At 37.6% G+C, this 22,005-nt stretch overlaps 1 protein-coding gene and 1 pseudogene across 2 annotated transcripts in view; both read left to right on the top strand.

Annotated features, from left to right (window-relative positions):
• LOC107863942 (damage-control phosphatase At2g17340) overlaps positions 1–20,732 on the top strand; it is a 39,943-nt gene extending 19,211 nt beyond the window's left edge. Inside the window, exons 3-12 of one of the 2 annotated variants that reach the window (XM_016710150.2) lie at positions 7,465–7,531; positions 7,632–7,700; positions 8,134–8,274; positions 14,429–14,557; positions 14,672–14,758; positions 15,756–15,830; positions 15,907–15,984; positions 16,388–16,465; positions 20,129–20,191; positions 20,349–20,732. In XM_016710150.2, coding sequence (XP_016565636.2) covers positions 7,465–7,531; positions 7,632–7,700; positions 8,134–8,274; positions 14,429–14,557; positions 14,672–14,758; positions 15,756–15,830; positions 15,907–15,984; positions 16,388–16,465; positions 20,129–20,191; positions 20,349–20,429 — 868 coding nt within the window. In that variant the 3' untranslated portion in view covers positions 20,430–20,732. The remainder of the gene's footprint in view (positions 1–7,464; positions 7,532–7,631; positions 7,701–8,133; positions 8,275–14,428; positions 14,558–14,671; positions 14,759–15,755; positions 15,831–15,906; positions 15,985–16,387; positions 16,466–20,128; positions 20,192–20,348) is intronic. The other variant, XM_016710151.2, reaches the window with a different exon arrangement.
• LOC124888032 lies at positions 12,896–14,018 on the top strand (annotated as a pseudogene).
• Positions 20,733–22,005: the final 1,273 nt, after the last annotated feature.

Raw genomic sequence — 22,005 nt, 5'->3', positions numbered from 1 at the left:
AAATTGTCTATAATATTTTTGGCGTAACTTTTCTATTTCTTCGGCGGATAAATCTTCCGGAATTGGCCTTTTTCCTTGTTCTTCCATTGCTTCCATTCCGTCATCACTATTTTCCTAAAAAATTTCATCTATTTCGTCTTCAATATGGTGCGGTAATTTGGGGAGCCCAAAATTTCTTCGTTCTGCATTGATCCAATCTCTAAATAATACCGAAATCTCCAAACTATCCCTTGCTAACGAATATCGATGATCTCCTATTATAAATCTTCCTGCGTTGAAAGCTTGCTCTGAAGCAACTGAAGAAGCTTGAGTTGATAGCAAATCTCGAACCATCCTTGACAGTTTTGGAAATTGCCTAATATGGGTCTTCCACCATGATAAAAGTTGTTGTTTTCCATTTTCATCTCTAATACTTTCTCGATTTTGCGAAAGATACGAATCAAAATTATTACTCCTACAACATTGAAGACTAAGTTCTTCGCCCATCTCGTCATCTAAATCATCATATCTACGTCTAGAAGTAGTAGGTTCGATTGGCCCAATATTTTGTTCCATAACTTGATACAAGTTATATAAACTCTTAGCGGTAGTACTATGCTAGCATAACAAGTTTCAAATGATGGCTTTTCAAGAGGTCCAATTTCTAAATTGTTGTATAATTTTCTAACCAACATCACTGTACTATGTTCTTTATAAAATGGGTTGAATAAATTAGTTGTCAAAAATTTGTGGAATAGGAAAATAATATTTTTAAAATTTTTCAAACATAGATTCAATTGCCTCTTTGTAAGGGCATAATTTTTTATATTCAGCAAGTACTTTAGAAATAGCAGTAATAGTTACTAAAACAGAAGAAATAGTTGGAGTATATTGAGCAGATACTATTTCCGTAGCTTGATGAAAAGTTTTCAAAAATTTACAAAGTTCTTGTATTTCAGTCCAATCATCTTCATCTAACAATAAATTAACATCCTCATTATAAGCATTATAAACTAATTGTATGGGTTTACAATATATAAAAGCAACTTCAAGCATTTGAAACAAAGAATTCTATCGAGTAGGAATTTCTTTTGGAACTTTTCTATATGGAAGTTCACATTGATTACATTTATATTTAAAATCATCCATTACAGTCTTTCTTTTGTTTTTAAAAATATAACTACAAGCAATTCGAACTTTAAGACAACCATTTCCAAACAAATGAACACCTTCATGTACTATCAAATTTAAAATATGCGCAGCACATCTAACATGAAAATGATCTTCATCCATAGGTCTTAATCTAGTTTTTAACTCTTCAATAGCTTTCAAATTATTAGAAGCATTATCTAATGTGCATGTCAGAGGTTTACCAATAAATCTAAAATATTTCATGCTCTCCGCTATTGTACTAGCTATATACATGCCGGTTTTAGACCTATCAACATATTTATAAGCAATAATTCTTTTTTGCATGTTTCAATCGTGATCAATCCAATGAGCCGTGAGAGTAAAATAATCATTACCGATAACACTACGACCCATATCAGAAATAACAAATATTCTACCATCAAATTTATCAAATAAGCAACGAAGAAAATGACAATGTTCAGCTTGAAATTTAAAAATATCATTTTTAATAGTATTTCGTGAAAAACCTTTAAAAGAGAGATTATATACTCGTTGAATATAATGAATAAAACCGGGATGGGAAGGAAAACTAAAAAACAAACCCATAACAACAACCATTTTCGCTAGTTCTTCTCTATCTACATCTTCACTATATGTCGATGATGAACTTGCTTCAGCCGGGTTAAACATATCTAAACGCGTTTGAACCATATTACCTCCTACAAATTCATGCATAAATTGTGTACCATCTTTTTTTGCCTTAGCCTCATTTTTTAGACGAACAAATTCTTTATTACATCTCGTCAAATGCGAAGTTAGCAACCCTGTCCCGCCATTTTTTCCCTCGGTCAAATGTTTAAAAACTTGCTTGCATTTATTGCAGGTAGCAGTACTTTTTACCCTATCATGCTTCATAAATTTCCAAAGTAAAGACCTTTTAGTACGTTCGGTACCTGTGGCCCTAGTAAATTCCGGTAAAGGGGGAAGTTCTTCACCGTGTTCCGGTAATTTCGTAACCGGACTAGTAGGGGTAGGGGTATCACCTAACTCTTGTTCTTCTATATCATCTTCCTCCGGTAAGTCTTCCTCAAAATTATTATAACGCCTATTTAGGGTCTCATTATCTAATTCCATACCGATACCAATATCGAAACCATTAGGTTGTGATAAAGAAGTTTCATTAAATCTAGGCGGTAATGAACTAGTAGTAGTACTAGCCTTACTTTTTAAATTTCTATGAAAAACCTTACCAAAGATTCTTTTTTTACCACTACTATTTTTTCCGAAATCCATAATTTAAATTAAAATATTAAAACAAGCAATACAAATATTATAAATTAAAAAGTTAATGTAAGTAAAAAAATGTAGATACTAAAAAATAAAAATATAGATATTAACGTAAATAAAAAGAGATTAAAGTTGAAACGAATATACCGAATGTCTGCGTAAAAGCAGATGTATACCAAATGTCGGAATTAAAAGATGATAATTGTAGCTTGTAATATCTTCAACAAATCTTCAACTCTAACTAATATAATAATTGAATCTTCAACTCCAACTACAACAACAACAACAACAGGCCCAGTGTATTCCCACAAAGTGAGGTCTGGGGAGGGTAAGATGTACGCAGTCCATGCCACTACCTCCGAAGAAGTAGAGAGGCTGTTTCCGATAGACCCCCGGCTCAGAATCTCGAATAATACACCAAGATCGTATTGGAACATGTAACAGGAAAGGTTGGCATAATCTTCAACTCCAACTAATATAATAATTATAAATATTTAGAGAGAATGAGAATATCAAGAGAGAGTATGAGAATTGATAATATTTGTGTGAAAATTTTAAGAGGTGGTGTGGGGTAATTGGGAGGGGGGCTGTTTAAATGGCTACAAAGCAACGGCCAAAAGAGCCGTTGCCAGTGCCGTGCCAGATACCTCCCCATTTTTTTTTAAGAAAGGCAGATATTTAAGCGTTTGACGGATCGAAACCGGTTAACCGGTACCGGAACTGGTCAACCGGAACCGAAACTATTGGATTTTTTCGAAGGTTCGCACCGGTAACGTTATCCGGACCATTGGGTACCGGTATACCAGAACTAACTGGTACCGTGGCGTTACCAGTAACGGAACCATGCCGAAATCGGAGTTGGCGGAATGGAACGGAATTTTTCGGTTCCGTTGCCAGGCTTAGTCTCATGTCATTCATTGGGATTCGGTTCGGTTAGATGAGCTGTTGTCCTTTGTTGAGGAACCGGTTTCCATTTTGGCTAGGGATGTTAGGTGGTTGCGCTCTAGAGTGATCCCTGTGGTTAAGGTCCTGTGGCGACATCGACCTGTAGATGAAGCTACTTGGGAGGTTAAGTCTGATATGCGTAGTTCCTATCCCCAGCTTTTCATTGATTCAGGTATTTCTTTGCCTTAGTTCGAAGACGAATTAGATTTTTAGTGGTGGATGATGTAACGATCTGAAAATTTGATGAAATAGGTGAAATTTGTGTGATTTGACTGTTTTACCCCTTTCCGTAGTTGCATTATGATATTTTTGGGGGTGGGAGTGATTGACATGATTTTCGATTCATTTTGGTATTATTTATGCAATATTGTGGTTTTTGATGGCTTCGAGAGCCTTTCTTTGGATTTATGTGGATATCTTTTGATCCGTGCGATGGATGGCCAAACGGACTGTGCTAGCAGCTCCGGAATATTGATTTTAGGCTAGAAAGACCTTTGGTTTGGGTCCCGGTGCACCCGAGCTCATTTCGATCTATTGGTTGGAAAGTTGGAAAATTGAAAATTGAAAATATGGGTGTGAGACCCATATTTGATCGAAACGACCTCGGATGGAAAATCCAACTTCGCCAGCAGATCCAGAATGTCGATTTTAGGGTGTTAGCATGTTTGGTATGATTTTATGGCTTTTAAATCTCATTTCGACCCTCAGTTTGGAAAATTATAATTTCGGGTTTCGGGGGTCAACTTTGTGAAAAAGATATTTTTTTGAAAATCTGATATCGTCATTGCGCTTAGAACGTCGAATTTAGTGTGGTTACATAGTTTGTTTGCATGTATCAGACTCCGAACGAATTCCGAGCACCTTGTTGAAGTTCGGAGTGGACTTTACCAAAATAAAACTTCAGCTTTTTGGTTCATTTTAGTGCAGATTTTCTGCACTTATAAATAGTTTTTGGGTCATTTTGCTCATTTTTCATCTTGCCTCTTGAAAGTTAAACCCTAAATAGTTTGGGAGCTTAAAAGTGAAGCTTGTGGGAGCTTGGGAAGATAGATTAACATTTATTTCTTGATTTTATTACGGATTTAAGGTAAGAATTCACTCCTTTTCTTAGTACTCCCTCCGTTTAAAAAAGAATGACCTACTTTGACTTGGCACAAAGTTTAAGAAAATAAAGAAGACTTTTGAATCTTGTGGACTTAAATTAAAGTTGTGTCAAATGTATCAGAATGCTCTTTAATCTTGTGGTTCTAAACATTCCATGTGGAAAGTTGAAATTAAAGTATTGCCAAAAAAGGAAAGGGGTCATTCTTTTTTAAACGAACTAAAAAGGAAAGTAGGTCATTCTTTTTGAAACGGTGGGAATAATTTCTTGATAAATTCCTCAAAACCCCAAAAATCTTAGGGCATGATTTAAAACCAAAATTTCACTCTTTTCACTTGAATAATATTTTTATCTCATAATTACTAGTTTTTCATCAATTTAACCTTCAAAACAACTCCGATTCTTGATTTAAACTCGAATTTCAAAGATTTTACCCGGCAAAGCTCAAAAATAGTTTTTCTTCGATTTGAACCCCGTTTTTTACTCGAATTAACTTGGGTTTTCAGCTGTAGGTTCCTAAAAATATGGGAAACATGTTTTTGAAGTAAAGTTTTGATTTTGCCCTTCTTTTTCGGAAATTCATTTTGGGGATCCATTTTGATCCCGAATCAAAAGTAGTCAATATGGATGTCGTTGGTTTTGTTTTGACGCGTAGATTTCATATTTGATGTTTTTAGTAGAGTTCGGGATTGATCGTGAAAAGTAAGGTCGTAGGTTCAAGTGTAGCAGACCGATTTCGGCTTCGGCTTTAGAGGTAGGTTATGACTTTATTCTTTCAGACTGGGCTGGGTAGTAAATGATGATACAAAATGCATGTTAAGGGTGGAAACTAATCATGAAAATGACAATTTATGTGTTGTGCCCGTGTGGAAGCCTATATGTTGTGTAATTGTCGAAATTGAGTTATTATGTGATATGTGTGACCGTGTGGGGTCCTATGTGATATTGATAGCCTTGAATACATGTGAATAATTGTATTGTGTTATTAAAATATTTAATGTGGTACCATTGGTGTATTGTGATTATATTCATACTTTATTGACATATGGGACATGTGGAAATTCATGGATGAAACGAAAATAATGAGTGAATATTGGCTCATGTGGTTGTGGAAATGTATCATTGTGGTTGGTTGTGGAAATATATCATGTGGTTGGTTGTGGAAATAGTCATTGTGATTGGTTGTGAGCATTACATCTATATATCATACTCATTTATGAAACATTGGTACCACCGTGACAACATCTGAGATGGCAACACCTTTTTAAAAGATATGGTAGCATCTTATAAAACCCTTTCCGAGGGATGTGCCGGAAAGGAGATATGAGATATGTGGATTGTATATGGGTTGACGAACCCCCCATGGGCCCTACGTCGGGAAGCTTTAGCTCCGTAGGTATATACGGGGATTGTGCGAGGATCCCTGAGGTTGTGCAACGACTTCATGCATCATCATCATCATCACATACATTGCAATTACTTTATTGTATTTATGTTGTGTTGTATTGCCTTATTGACGTGTCATTTATGTATTTGTCTTATCTTCCTTTAGCTGTATTTGATGATTTTGTATCTACATGTTCTCTATTGTTCTATTTATATGTGACATAATGTATACTTGTGTTCTATATCTTGGTGTGTCGTTGTAATATATGTGATATATATTAGAACTGTTAGTGCAAGCGGTGGGCTACCGTTGTGGGACATTTTCTGATTGCAGGTGACGTGCCCTTAGTGTATATTTTGTATGCTTTATTTACTACTTTGCTTGATCGGCCTATGATGCCTACTGAGTACAAGTGGACCGTACTCATGCCTACTGCGCCCTTTCGGTGCAGGTCCTAGCTCGAGTGCGCCTCAGATTTCTTGACTCGGGCGATTGTTGAAGTTTCCAAGGTAGCGGTTGGATATTCATTCGTCCGAAGTTTACCTCTATCTTTCTAAAGTAGTTATGTCTTTATTAGTATTCAGAGACAGATCTTATTTCTTTTGTGGTTATTTTTCTGATGTATTTGACTTTTGGATTGTATTTGTAGTTCTTACACTATTGACACTTGGTTTTGGGCATGATTGGTATTTGGATAAGTTTTTTCCGCATTGTTATGATTACTTATATGGTTCGGCTTTGTTCTAGAAGCCTTTCCTTAGGATATTTTTTTATCTTTTCCTCTTTTCGTATCAGTTTGGGTGATAGGCTTACTTGTCAAGGTATGCCGCGACAAGTGTCATCATGACCTTCGTTTTTGGATCGTGACAAAGTTTGTCCTGAAAAACAGATGTGGAAGCAATATTGTTGCCAACCATTTGAAGTGTGCAAAATTACACTAGCCATGGGAAGTGTGGGAGGGTGTTTTTGCTCGATTGTACGTTCTTTAGAGTACCTGATGATTTACAAAGCAACAGATGTTTGCGTGTTACAAATAGAGAACAATTTGTACAAGATTCTCTATTAGTCAATGTTTTATGTACGAGATTTTCCCTTTTCAATCAACAACTGCGACCCAATCTCATCTCAAATTAGTTTTTTCTATTTTTGGTGTAAACATGAATATATTGAAGACAGAGAATCCTTTGTTGATGTTCCAGGATCTGTATAAGTGGCTATAGCTTAGTACATCTTCCTATATTCCCCTGTAACTTAGTACAGTTTTTATGCAGCAAATAGTTATACAAGAAATGTTACCTTCTCAAAAAAATAAAAATAAAAATGTAGGGGTTGGTTATATGAATCTTCTTAATTTATCATGCACACTCGGACCTGCTCTTAATTCATCTTCTTTCAATCAATAAAAGAATTTACTGAGTCAATACTTATCCCAAAAAGAATTTTTACTTTTAAAAAAATGTTATTGGACAAGTTGCTTAAAATAAGGTCACTTTAGACCATACCTTAAGGTCACTTTAGACCATACCTTGAGCAAGTGTCCATTTATTTCAGAAGATTTGAGGATTATGTTTACAAATTGAAAATTGATGATAGTTTCCAATTTTTACCTGTTTCTTTTCTTTTTGGTGGATAGGTATGCTGAAATACTTGAGGATATAGAGAAAGATCCTGAAAGTCATGGAGGGCCTCCTGATTGCATTGTAAGTTCTACCACATTAAGCTAGCAATTGTTGACTTTTCCTGATAACTTCTTGTTGTTGCTAAGAAGCTAAAGTTCTTTCTCCTTTGTTTTCTTTTTAGCTTCTTTGTCGTCTTAGAGAGCAAGTGCTTAGGGAAGTGGGGTTCAGAGATATATTTAAAAAGGTCAAGGTTAGTATCAATTCTCCAATATTAAATTCCTCAAGTTGACTCCTGTTAGCAAGTGGTCAAAGAAGTAACCCTAAGGATATGAAGAGTGTTATGAATTTCTCCAATATACAGATGAAATTTCACTGATTAGTAATAGTCAGGAATAGAATAATTGAGGGAAAGGTATTACGATGATTTGGAAAAAAGATTGGCAAAAGCTAAGCTGAAAAATGGTGCATCATCCAGAAATGAGATATTTAGACCCTAACTTTGCATCTACTGTGCAAACATGCATCTGGATGTCTGCTTGTGGATGTTGACATAACTTAGGAAATAAAAAATTCCACTTCTTTAAAGATCATCTGGTTATTTTCTGATCCTTATCCTGCAACACTAGAAATTAGTTTCAGGTTTTTACTTCTTTCCTTTGTTTGGGTGTATGAAAATGCTCTAGGATGAAGAAAATGCTAAGGCTATATCCTTATTTAAGGATGTAGTATGTCTTAATGATGCTATTGAGGATGAAGCCAAGCGTGTAGAGAATTTGGTCAGAGGAATTTTTGCAGGAAATATATTTGATCTTGGCTCCGCAAAGGTAAACTGTGCTTTTTGATCATGTGTTTTTACAGTTCATTTGGATTGTATATTGACCCTGGCAGTAAGTCATGTTATGGCAACTAAGCTCTTTTAATCAATTTCTTTGGTTTATCCTCTAGCACTTTTGACAATATAGAAATCTGTCCAATGCTGCCCAAATTATCTAGTAAATCTAGTAAGGTTTTCTTATAAAGTAATTGATTTTATTAATGTTTGGGCAAAAAAAATAAATAGCTTGTATACAAATATACCAAAAGTGGAAACCCCCACAAAAATGGATGGTTTTCAGTTCTAGTGGAAGGTTAGGTTACTCAAGCTCATATTTCCTTAATTAGTTCCTTTAGTAATTGTTCCTCCTTTTCTTGCTTCTTTTGAAACTTGAATAGAAGTGCCATTCCACTCCAGATGACAGATTTCAGCTGCTTTATTCAATTCCTGGAAATTACTCATAATCTATTTCATATGATTCACCTCACATACTATTGCTTTAAGGATATAGTCAGCAGCTCAGCACCCAATACTGATAGTACGTGGAGGGAGACCTTCTTGTTTATAGGATTATGAGAAGATTGGTGCGAATGAGCTGGCAGATTGAGGCAGAATCTGCTCCACAATGACTGGCAGATTTCAATCAAATCTGCTCCACAAATCAGCTAACAGATTGACTGTAATCAGCTCCTGTAAATATGGGATAGCATGTATCTTAGGAAAATATATTATTTTTTATTTTAGGAAATAGATTAGGGGAAATCCCTTGATTCAAGAATCTCCCGAGAATCAGGAATTGATTAGTTCATTATGATCTTACTTTTCTCTTATAAATACTGTATAATTCTATGAATAAAATATACACTTTTGCAGTATCTTATCTTACATGGTATCAGAGCCAGGCGCATCCCAAATCTTTGTTCACCGATGTTGGGCCCCCATATTATATTGTCCACGCTCCAGTTAACGAGTTAACGAGTCCTGGGCGTGCGGGGAGTGTTAAGTATCTCACATCGGAAAAAGGATGGGTAATTGGTCTCTCTATATGGACATGGGTAATCCTCCCCTCATGAGCTAGCTTTTGAGGTTGAGTTAGTCCCAAGATCCATTCTTTACAATTGGTATTTGCGACGACATGCTTGTACCCTTCTTTGGGATTTATTGCATGAGTTTGAAGTATCCGACAAACGAAAAGCCTTATCTCTCTATCTCACTCCCAGGATCAGAAAATTATTGTCTATCTCATGGTTGTCGACTTTTTTTCGCTTAAGCCAAGTAGTTACTGAATCACATTCCTCGCTCTCTCCAATTTTTAGGACTCTACAATTACAATCTCAGAACTATTATCAAGAAAGCTTCCAGCTTAGAAACTTTGTGAAAGAGGAAAATTGACTAGAATTAGAAGAGAAATCTTTTAAAGTGCTTAGTCTTTGCTAGTATCACAATGACACGCTCAAAGTTACCAGTACATCAGCCAGTTCAGATAAAGTTTATGATAAAGAAATGGACCTTGGGCCTAACTCAACCTCAAAAGCTAGCTCATGAGGGGAGGATTGCCCAAGACCATATAAGGAGACCAAGGACCCTTTAACCCACCGATGTGGGACTCTAACCATGTTAGAATATGAATAGGAATAGCATATTGAATTCTACTTAGAAAGGAATTGTAATGTAGTGTCCTATTAGGAATAGGATTGGAATGTAGTGTCTATAAATAGGGTCTCAATGTAATAATTTAGATACAACATTCAATAATATTTTCTCATATTTTTCACATGGTATCAAAGCAGGTTTTGTGAGAAAATTTATGGGAAGAAAACTCAATAAGACAGCCCGGTACTTCAATTTCCAGCGACTGTTAAGTCCAATTTGAGCCCTCGTCTATTTTTTTAAGTGTTGTGTGCGAAAACCAACACCACCACGAGGTGAGAAACACCCAGGCGAGCAAACCCCAGTGCTCAAATCCTATCTTCGGCGATCCACGCGCCGCCGGAACTTATAGATCTGTGCCTCACGCGCTTCACGCGCCGGTGCGTGCGGTTTATTCCGGCCAGTTTCCGGCCAATTTTTTTTCCAGCTAGGTCGCCACTTCATTACAAGGCTGTACCAATAGTTTTTTTCTTTTATTCTGACAAGTCTTTCAAGATTCCGATCACCGGAACCTAAATTCCGGCGACTTTTTTGGCAGTTTCTTTTTTTAGTAGCCTCGCTTATTCGTTCGAGGCTGCTCATATGATTATTTTCTGATTCCGAGCAACTTTTGAACATCAGATCTTATTTTCGGGCCAAATTCCAACAATATTTCTTTTTCATGATTAAATCTGAAATTTAATGAGGAGATCAGAAACTAGATGTCAGAGCTTATGAAGAATGAACGAAGGGAAGGTCAATTTGGAAGATCTCGACCTAGGTGTAGTTATTGTAAAAGGTTTGGACATACTCGTGGCGTATGCTATTCTTGACCTAAGTGTAGTTATTTTGGACATACTCGTGGAATATGCTATTCTTTGCATGGTCGACCATCCAAAAATGCTCATATTGCTCAGTCTAACACCACAGGTGATCAACGTGTATATTTATCTGGTAAGGAATATAATGAGTATCTTCAGAATCAAGCAAGCATATATTTCTACCAATAGCCTCAACTGCAAAATCTCGTACCTTTGGATCATGGGTTGTGGATTAGGTGCTTCTGACCATATTTCTGGTGATAAATCACTTCTGCCTGATATTGTTTATTCACAATCTCTTCCTGCTATTACTTTAGCTAATGAAATTCGAACAGAGCCAAAAGGAGTTGGACAAGCCAAACCCTTATCTTCTGTCACTCTAGACTCTGTTCTTTATGTCCCTGGTTGTCTTTTTAATCTTGCATCTGTTAGTCGTTTGACACATGCCCTTAATTGTAGTATAATTTTTTTTGATGATTCTTTTCTAATGCAGGACCACAAAACGGGACAGACAATTGGCATAGGACATGAATCACAGGGCCTTTACCATCTTACCTCTTCAAATTCCTTCACAGCATGCTCCGCTACAGATCCTCCCGACCTTTTTCACAAACGTTTGGGACATCCTAGTCTATCCAAGCTACAAAAAATGTTGCCTAGTTTGTCTAGTTTATCCACATTAGATTGTGAGTCGTGTTAACTTGGGAAACACATCCGTGTTAATTTTTCACGTAGTATTGAGAGTCGCTTAGAGTTTATTTTCTCATTAGTTCATTCCGATATTTGGGGTCCTAGTAGAATCAGTTCACCCTATTACTTTCATCGATGATTTTTCAAGATGTACTTGGGTTTACTTAATGAAAGATTGTTTCGAGTTATTCTCTATATTCAAAAGTTTTTATGCTGAAATACAAAATTAATTTGGTATTTCTATTCGTGCTTTTTATAGTGATAATGCCTTAGAATACTTATCCTCCCAGTTTTAGGAGTTCATGACTCATCAAGGAATCATTCACCAAACATCATGTCCATACACCCCTCAACAAAACGGTATAGCAGAAAGGAAAAATGGGCATCTCATTGAGACTGCTTGCACTCTTCTCATTGAATCCCATGTTCCACTGCTTTTTGGGGCGATGCGATCCTTGCATCTTGCTATCTCATTAACAGAATGCCATCATCTTCGATCCAAAATAAGGTTCCCTATTCCATACTATTTCCTCAGTCACATCTCTACTCTATCCCCTCTCGTGTTTTCGGGAGCACATGTTTTGTTCATAACTTAGCCCCAGGAAAAGATAAATTAGCCCCTTGTGCTCTCAAATATGTCTTCTTTGGTTACTCTCGTGTTCAAAAAGGATATCGATGCTATTCACCTGATCTGGGTCGCTACCTTATGTCCGCTGATGTCACATTCTTTGAATCTCAACCTTTCTATACATCTTCTGATCTTAACCATACCTCCAGTCTTACCCACACCAATCTTTGAGGAATCTCCGGTTACTTGTCCATCTCCAGCTATAGTGCCACCACTTTTGACTTATCACTGCCGCCCATGTCCAGTATCAGTCCCAGATGATTCATGTTCTGTGCCTGACGCTTCCCCTACTACGGACCTGCCTCTTCCTAGTCAATCAGTTGCACTTAAAAAAAGTATAAGATCCACTCGTAATGCTAACCTACATTATACTTTCTTGAGTTATCATCGTTTGTCATCACCCTATTATGCTTTTGTATCATCTTTGTCCTTTATTTCCATTCCTAAGACTACAGGTGAAGCATTTTTCCATTCAGGATGGAAACAGGCTATGATTGATGAGATGTCTGTTGTACATACGAGTGGTACTTGGGAGCTTGTTCCCCTTCCTGCAGGTAAATCTACTATTGGTTGTCGTTGGGTTTATATAGTCAAAGTTGGTTCAGATGGTCAGGTTGATCGGCTGATGGCTCGCCTTGTTGCCAAAGGATATACACAGATATTTGGGCTTGATTATAGCAACACTTTCTCTCCCGTGACTAAAATAGCATCTGTCCATCTTTTTCTCTCTATGGCTGCCGTTCGTCATTGGCCTCTTTATCAGTTGGACATTAAGAATGTTTTTCTGCATGGTGATCTTGAGGAAGAAGTTTATATGGAGTAACCACCTGGTTTGTTGCTTAGGGGGAGTCTAGTATCCTTGTATGTCGATTGCGCAAGTCACTTTATGGTTTGAAACAATCTCCTCGAGCCTGGTTCGGAAGTTTAGCACAGTTATTCAGGAGTTTGGCATGATTCGTAGTGGAGTTGATCATTCAGTGTTTTATCGCCATTCTGAGCCAAATCTGTGTATTTATTTGGTGGTTTATGTTGACGATATTGTTATCACCTGCAATGATCAAGATGGTATCACTATCTTGAAGCAACATCTCTTTCAGCATTTCCAGACTAAAGACCTTGACAGATTGAAATACTTTTTAGGTATTGAGGTTGCTCAGTCCAGCTCAGGTTTTGTTATTTCTGAACTCAAGTATACTTTAGATATTCTTGAGGAAACAAGAATGATGGGATGTCGACCTATTGACACTTCTATGGATCCAAATGCTAAACTTCTGCCAAGACAGGGGGAGCCACTCAATGATCCTGGAAGGTATAGGCGGTTGGTTGGAAAGTTGAATTATCTCACAGTGACTAGACCTGACATCTCTTTTCCTGTAAGTGTTGTAAGTCAGTTTATGACTTCCCCTGTGATAGTCATTGGGATGCGGTTGTTCAGATTTTGCGATATATAAAGTTATCTCCAGGTAAAGGACTACTCTTCGAGGATCGAGGCCATGAGCATATCATTGGATATACAGATGTTGATTGGGCAGGATCATCCTTTGATAGACGTTCTACATCTGGATATTGTGTTTTAGTAGGAGGTAATTTGGTGTCCTGGAAGAGTAAGAAACAAAGTGTGGTTGCTCGATCTAGTGCCGAAGCAAATATCGAGCAATGGCTGCAACAACTTGCGAGCTGGTTTGGATCAAGCAATTGCTGAGAGAATTAAAATTTGGAGAAACTGGTAAGATGGAACTTGTATGTGATAATCAGGCAGCCTTGCATATTGCATCTAATCCAGTGTTCCATGAGAGGACCAAGCACATAGCGATTGATTGTCACTTTGTCAGAGAAAAGATACTCTCGGGAGATATTGTTACAAAATTTGTGAAGTCGAGTGATCAACTGCAGATATCTTCATCAAGTCCCTCACCAGTCCTCGTTACATTTGTAACAAGGTTGGTACATATGACTTGTATGCACCAGCTTGAGGGGGAGTGTTAGAATATGAATAGGAATAGCATATAGAATTCTACTTAGAAAGGGATTGTAATGTAGTGTCCTATTAGGAATAGGATTGGAATGTAGTGTCTATAAATAGGGTCTCAATGTAATAATTTAGATACAACATTCAATAATATTTTCTCTCATATTTTTCATAGTTTAGATTCATTATTTGGAATGTTTATGTTATTTTAGAAACTTGTTGCATAGAAATTACATTGAACTCTTCGTCCGCCTAAAGCAACTCATGTCAAAATGATCCAAAGTTTTCAGGCTCCAACTAGCTGAAACCTTCTAGATTTGAATTTTGATATCCTTATCTTGCGTCCTGCACAGCAAGCAATTCTAAAATGATCCAAAGTTTTCAAGATAATGTAAGTAATGTCTACTTTCTTTAACCTCTCTTGAAGCTTGCAGAACTGTTTTCAGAGGATGGGATGTCGTTTCTAGCTAGTTGCCAAAACCTTGTCCCCCGACCCTGGGTCATTGATGATTTGGACATTTTCATTAAAAAATGGAGCAAAAAAACATGGAAAAAGGTGAGTTTTTATCAATTTCGTTTTCATTTGGACTTCAAGTTTTATGATCTTTTTTGACAAGTATCCAGTACATTTGATGCCTGTTCCTTCACTGACATCTTTACTCTTATACAGGCTGTAATCTTTGTTGATAATTCTGGTGCAGATGTTATTTTGGGTATTTTGCCATTTGCTAGAGAATTACTTCGTCATGGAGTACAGGTTTGTTTTGGAGTCCCTGGTTCTTTCTTGGTATGTAAGGATTGGAATTTCCTGCTTTCAAAAAGTAGGTCACCAATGGTGGGACTGTTCTTTGATTTCATTGCATTGGATGAAATGCCATTGTGTAATTTTGATATGCTTGGCTTGTGGATTATTACGGGTACGCACAAGTTCAATATGTAGTATACATCACTGTGGTAGGATTTTGACTGCCTCTTCTGAGAGTGTAACTTCATTCTCTTTTTGCAACATCAAGATATTAACGAAAATGGTTTATTTCCATTAAAACATTTCACTCGAGCTGGGGTTTTGTGTTGCTTTTGTGGCTCAATCATAGTTGAAGCACCTGGTGTATAGTGAATATCATCATTCTTGTCTTGTTTCTATTTCATCAATCCCTGAAGCTAAGGAACTGTAGGACCTGAAATACCTTAGTTTAATAGGTATGAAGCCTAATAGTAACCAGAAATAGAGAACCTGGAGAATAGAACAAAGAAGGTAATTTTACTTGCAATAGTTTGTGCAATAATCTTAAACACAATTACACCAATAAAGTTGTCCGCATGCCCAAATAACTAATCCTAGTTACATATTTATAGAGAACATAATATAAGACTTGCACCATAAACTACAAACTAGGAATAATAACTGCTAGACCAACTGCTGAAGCGAATCAAGGGACCAATTGCTAGACAACTGCTGCTGTAGAAGTTGTTTGTCCAAAAGTCTTCAACTCCTTGTCCTTTCAGCGATATTTTCTTTTGAAGTATGTCTTGAGAGGTTGCTCGGTATCAAAGCCCCAACAATAAGTCACACTTTCATATATGTCACCATGATGAATAGTATAAAGTGCATCATATCAGCTGCCACCTATTGATTAGCTCATAAATATTGAAAGCTATTTTTAGCTCTTATTGGTAGTATATAAAAGTATTTCTGGTAAAAATGTGTTTTTCCTGTTTCAACACCTAATTTACCTACTGCTTTCTTTAACCAGGTTGTTTTGGCTGCTAATGACTTACCTTCTATCAATGATGTTACTTATCCTGAGTTAGTAGATATTATATCGAAGGTAATAGAAGTTGTATGTGTCAACTTTTGGAGTTCTCAGCTTTAGTTTGCTATTGACATGTTTTGGTTATTAACAGTTGAAAGATGAGCATGGGAAGCTCATAGGCGTTGACACGTCCAATCTTTTAGTTGCCAATTCTGGTAATGATTTGCCGGTAAGTGGCAGTTAGTTTTACTTCATTTGCATACTGCAAAGCTTCCTCCCGCACCCTACAAGGAGAGGATGGGAAATTTATGATCTAGATTTAGATTCCCTCTCGGCTAAAAATTGATCTCCTAACCTATGCCTGCTATTGTTTAGCCCGTAATTAAACATTTTGTCTTAGCTTATTGAGAATTCCTACTTTTAGCAAGCGAGAAGAATTCAGGGCTAACTTATGTTGGTTCACACCCAGCTTAAATTTAGTATAAACCTACTCTTGAGCTCACTCTCCAGCTTGGCTTGGCTGGTCCATTAGGAATGTGATGAGTTGCATGAATGTCAGGTTGACAAGGTAGTTTCGGGCTGGTCCAGCTGTCAGGCTTATTTACTGAATGCATTTATGCATGTTGTTGCAGGTTATTGATCTTACAACGGTATCTCAGGAGCTGGCATACTTGGCAATTGATGCTGACCTCGTTATTTTAGAAGGCATGGTAAGGCTTTTGGCATCGAATCTTTTGCAGTATAATCCCTTTGGAAAGGCCTTCTCTTGTCAGCTATTGTCTAGTTCTGTATTAATGCTCTTCTGAAACTGCAGCATAACCAGAGGAAAATTATTGTTTCCCGACTTTCATCAATAATGCTGCTGCAGTTTTTTGGTGGATACCGTTTTCTTCCCTGTGGCATGACATGTTAGAATTTAGTGATTATTTCTTGTTGTTGACCTCTAAAAAGCTTTAGTGACAAGGGCTGTTCTTCTGCTTGTGTGCTGTACTTTGTTCCTATGTTGCTTGGACTTTCTAAAAATGCCGGCAGGTCCATGTCGGATCCTCCAAAGTAGTGCAGTTTTTGAAGGATCCTACATGGTTTCGGCAGCATTTTTGGAGAGTCCGACAACATAGCTTTGCTTGGCAACTTGGTTCATTTGTACCTTATCTTATGGGTGTTGTGTATACTAATACTCCTTTGTTTTCTTTTTATTATTGTCCTTAAATGGGAGATGAGTTATATAAGTGAATCAGAGATTATCGCTTCAACTCAACTCTGTCTGTACTTTGGCTTAGATTCCACTTTATCAAACCTTTTTCTGCATGGACTAATTGATTAAATATGAGGGGGATAAGGTAAGACGTGGAAAGACTATGTCAAGCGTCAGCTTCGCAATTAATTTGGCTGCCTCTTTGGATGTGACTAGCAATGTCTCTTTTTTCTTTGAAAAGTGTGAATAGCTATGTTCTCAGGGGCAGTGTTACATTATAAGTCTAGGGATTACAATGATGCCAATGTGGGTGCAAGGCAAGATTTGGGAAGACTCTTAATCGGCAAACCTCAAACTCCTCAATGAAATTGGTTGAAAGCTTCCTATTTGGTCGTGAACATCAATTTTTTTTCTTTTATAAGTGAGAAGAGCTATGTTCTTAGGGGACAGAGTTACGTTAAAAGATAAGGGATGGCCGTGATGATTCCATGTGGGTGGCCCTAGCCAGCCTGCAAGTCCGTTGCTCTAATCACTAATTCCCACTTTGCACTTCTCTCATGTATTTTGTGACAGGACGAAGGGTATGGATCATCGCGGCTTCTCAGAACTTTTGCCGTTAGAATATGAGTAGGAATAGGAATAGCATATAGAATCCTATTAGGAAAAGGATTGTAACGTAGTATCCTATTAAGAAAAGGATTGTAACGTAGTATCCTATTAGGAAAAAGATTGGAATGTAGTGTCTATAATTACGGCCTCAATGTAATAATGTAGTTACAACAATTCAATAATATTTTTCTCTTATATTTCTCACGTGGTATCAGAGCTAGGCCCACCCAGTTCATTGTTTCCGATGTTGGGCCCCCCGTCTTATATTGTCCACGCTCCAGATGTCTTGCCCAGGGTCCTTGGTCTCCTTATATGGTCTTGGGCAATCCTCTTGAGGTTGAGTTAGGCCCTAAGTCTTATTTCTTTATCATGGTATCAGAGCCAGGCTCACCCAGTTCATTGTTTTCGATGTTGGGCCCTCCGTCTTATATTGTCCGTGCTCCAGATGTCCAGCCCTGGGCGTCTGTCTTATATTGTCCATGCTCCAGATGTCCAGCCCTGGGCGTGCGGGGGGTGTTGGAGTCCCACATCGGTGGGTTAAAGGGTCCTTAGGGTCCTTGGTCTCCTTATATGGTCTTGGGCAATCCTCCCCTCATAAGCTAGCTTTTGAGATTTAGTTAGGCCCAAGGTCCATTTCTTTATCATGGTTTCAGAGCTTCCACGATTTTGGTAAAGAATCAAAAAGTTTTCGCTGCTGGCGGGCGGCTATAATCCATATATGCCGCCTGTCTGGCCAATGATTATGTTACCAAAAGTTGGGTCACTGACTCACTGTGTATCTTTCTAGTGACTATTTTCTCATATCTTTGCGTAGCACTATACATATGTCCGGTGACTACTTTATCTATTTTTCTTAGCACCGTACTTCTTTTCGGTGACTATTTTCTCATACTGATTTGCATAGCACTGTGCATCTTTCCGGACTACTGTCTCATATCTGAGTTGCATAGCACTATGCATCTTTCTGGTGACTTCTCAGATTTAATTTACATAGTTCCGTACGTCTTTTCGGTGACTCGGATCTTTTTCAGTAGGGTCGTGCCATCATTCTGACCCTGCCCATATAATTTATCTTTTTCAGTAGGATCGTGTCGTCATTCCGACCCTACTCATATAATTTCTATTTCTCAATAGGGTCGTGCCATCATTCCGATCCTACACATATTTCTCTTTTTCAGTAGGGTCGTGTCATCATTCTGACCCTACCCATGTACTTTTTTTTCCTCAGATTGTAGTCACTTTTCAGCCATCAAATCTAATAATTCGGCGTGTGAGCATGTTTCGGCTAAGTTTCTGGTGACTTTCATGTTCAAGATCTATTCGTCTCTTGATTTCGAGATGACCCGTATATTTTATACCAGTTTTCGGCAATTTTCCAGCGACACATCGACTTTACGACAATATTTACTACTTTTCGGATCATTTTTTCAATTTTTTCCGTTTCAATTGAGGTCTCCAGACGTCCAAAGCAGTCCTTATCAATTTTCTTGCAGATATCTTCACCGAGTTTCTCACCGATTCTCATATTAGTTACATCCATAACAAGCTTGGTACATATGTCTTCTATGTACCAGCTTAAGGGGGAGTGTTAGAATATGAGTAGGAATAGGAATAGCATATAAAATCCTATTAGAAAAAAGATTGTAATGTAGTATCCTATTAGAAAAAGGATTGGCATGTAGTGTCTATAAATAGGGTCTCAATGTAATAATGTAGTTACAACAATTCAATAATATTTTTCTCTTATATTTCTCACATGGTATCAGAGCCAGACCCACTTAGTTCATTGTTTCCAATGTTGGGCCCCCGTCTTATATTATCCACGCTCTAGATGTCCTGCCCTGGGCGTGCGGGGATGTTGGAGTCCCACATCGGTGGGTTAAAGGGTCCTTGGTCTCCTTATATGATCTTGGGCAATCCTCCCCTCATGAGCTAAGCTTTTGAGGTTGAGTTAGGCACAAGGTCCATTTCTTTACCAGCTACTAAGTACTTCCTCCACTTCTTAGGAACTATTTTTCCTCTTGGAACTTGTATAAACTGATCAAAGCCTCTTGTTTCAATTTTTTCACCAATTACCCACTTCTGCTACCTCGTGTTGGAACTTCCCAATTTGTGATTTTGTTTAAAAATTTCAGCATTTGGATTATCAACATCATAGTGGAATATATCTTTTTGAAGTTAGTAAATTTACAACTCTCCTACCTACCTGCTCATGTTGCATGATAAGGGAGAAGGGAGAAAATTTGAGAGAGAAAGGAGAATGAGAGAAGTAGAGAGATAGAATAACTCTACAGATATTATTCATTGTCAAGTGTCCGGCAAGCAAGGCCTATTTGTGGAGCAAGAAATCCTAAACAAGGCTAAACTCTTGGGACAGTTAAAACACATTATTCCTAATTCAAAGAAAGAACAGAATTTAATCTAAAAGAGTTGTGATTTAAACAAAAAAAAAAAAAGATAACTAAGCAGAAAAATATTATATCTCTGTGGAGCCGCATTACTTGCTATATTCAAGTGATTGTAAAATTCCACTCTCTAAAAGTTTAGCTTCTTTGAATTTTCTTTGCAGGGCCGTGGAATAGAGACAAACCTGTATGCTCGATTTAAATGTGATTCTCTCAAGATTGGAATGGTAATATCTTTCATGCTTTCATTTACAGCCATAAAACGCTGCCCCCTACTTCTCCCTCTCCCTTAGCCCTTCATGTCTAAACAAACCCCCCGCCCCCCAAATCCAGGACTTTTCCCCTTTTTATGAAGTTTTTATTTTTTGTTTCTTAAAAACACAGGTAAAGCACCCAGAGGTTGCCCAGTTTCTTGGAGGAAGGCTCTATGATTGTGTCTTCAAATTTAATGAAGCTTCAAGTTAAAAACAGTTTAGCTTTCGACTATATCAGTTCTTTCTAGTGGACATTTAGACAAACCCCAACAAATTGAAGATGATGGTACTGAAAATGATCTCAAGTTCTTGAAGGTTGGATTGCAAATGAAGCACCTGTGTTGTTGCTTCCTTGTGCTTGGGTACAAACTATGCGGATAGAGTTAGATTCAAGATTTAAATTTTATGGATTCATCCTTTAAGATTCTTACCATTGAGCTCATTGTATTTCTACAATTATGTGTTCAAAACTACCATTTGTTGCTGTTTCAATAAATTTTTTTACATAAATTTATATTTCGTGTCTAAAGTAATGGGTTCATGACTTCATGGCGGCATAGCTCTATGAGACTGCATCCTCCCCTGCATGCAGGTAGTGTGTATCACAGTTGCAAATTGATCTTAACCCAGTGGTCTTTCTGGCACTTTAAGTGTGGTCAGTTGGACCTAATATTCCCCCCCCCCCGCCCACCAAAAAAAAAAAAACATCTATTCAATTTGTTAAATATTGAACTGTTGCATTAATTTGACGGAACCATGGAAGAGATTTACATCCAGGGGCTTATCTATCAGTACAGTAGTTACGGGATGAGCAGATGGGTGATTGTGGTGAGGCCGTTTTGTGGATCAAGTAAATACGTCGGCAATAGAACCTTATTCAATAAGATCTGAAGATTAAGCTACATAATCAATATATTGATCTTATGCTCAATTGCAATGCGTTGCATTCGAGTGCACAAACTGGTTTTTAAGTTCGCTCTTTTCCCTGGCGCACATTCATTATACAGATACAAGATGCACCACCACTAAGGGTGGCAACGGACCAGAATTGGTACCACCGGACTGATGTAACCGGTACCGGACAGGACAACCTTACCGGAGTTTGTTGCCGGAACCGGTAATACCGGACATTTTTGCTGGTCCGCACGGGTCCGTTGGTTACCGGTGTGGAATCGGACCGGCATCGGATCTGTACCAGAAAAGACGACCGTTCACGTTTTTTTTTATAAATTTAAATTATATTATATAATTAACTTATATAATATAATATATTAACTTATAGTATTATATTTTATTAATATAATATATTAATATAACAATTCCAAATGACCAAAATTTAAAAAAAATAAAAAAATTGTAACGGTCTTCACGTCGCCGGACCGGTCAACCGGAATCGGAATTACTGGAATTTTTTGGATAGGCGCACCAATACCGTATTCTGGACCATTGGGTACCGGTATACCAGTTGTAACCGGTACCGTTGTGTTATCAGTACCAGAACGTCACCAGAAACGAAGTAAACGGACCGGAACAGAAAATTTCGGTTCCGTTACCACCCTTAACCGGCACTGCCAGGATGTGGGATGTATCTTTGTGGATGTACCCTTTCGCACTTAATCAAAGGTCTTTTGTTTGAATTTTCAACATGGAGAAACTTTTTGTTGGGAGTGGTTGCTTTAATGAGTCTTATACTGTGAATTAGAGCTAGCCGTGTCACTGGGTCGACTATAATGTCCGTCTCACCCATACTAATTTGCTAGTCGAATGAGAATAATTCATCATGAATA

This window comes from Capsicum annuum, chromosome 10, assembly GCF_002878395.1.
Source record: "Capsicum annuum cultivar UCD-10X-F1 chromosome 10, UCD10Xv1.1, whole genome shotgun sequence".
Lineage (NCBI taxonomy): Eukaryota > Viridiplantae > Streptophyta > Magnoliopsida > Solanales > Solanaceae > Capsicum > Capsicum annuum.
Note: the sequence above shows the minus strand (reverse complement) of the source record. Positions and strands in the feature narration are given on the sequence as shown.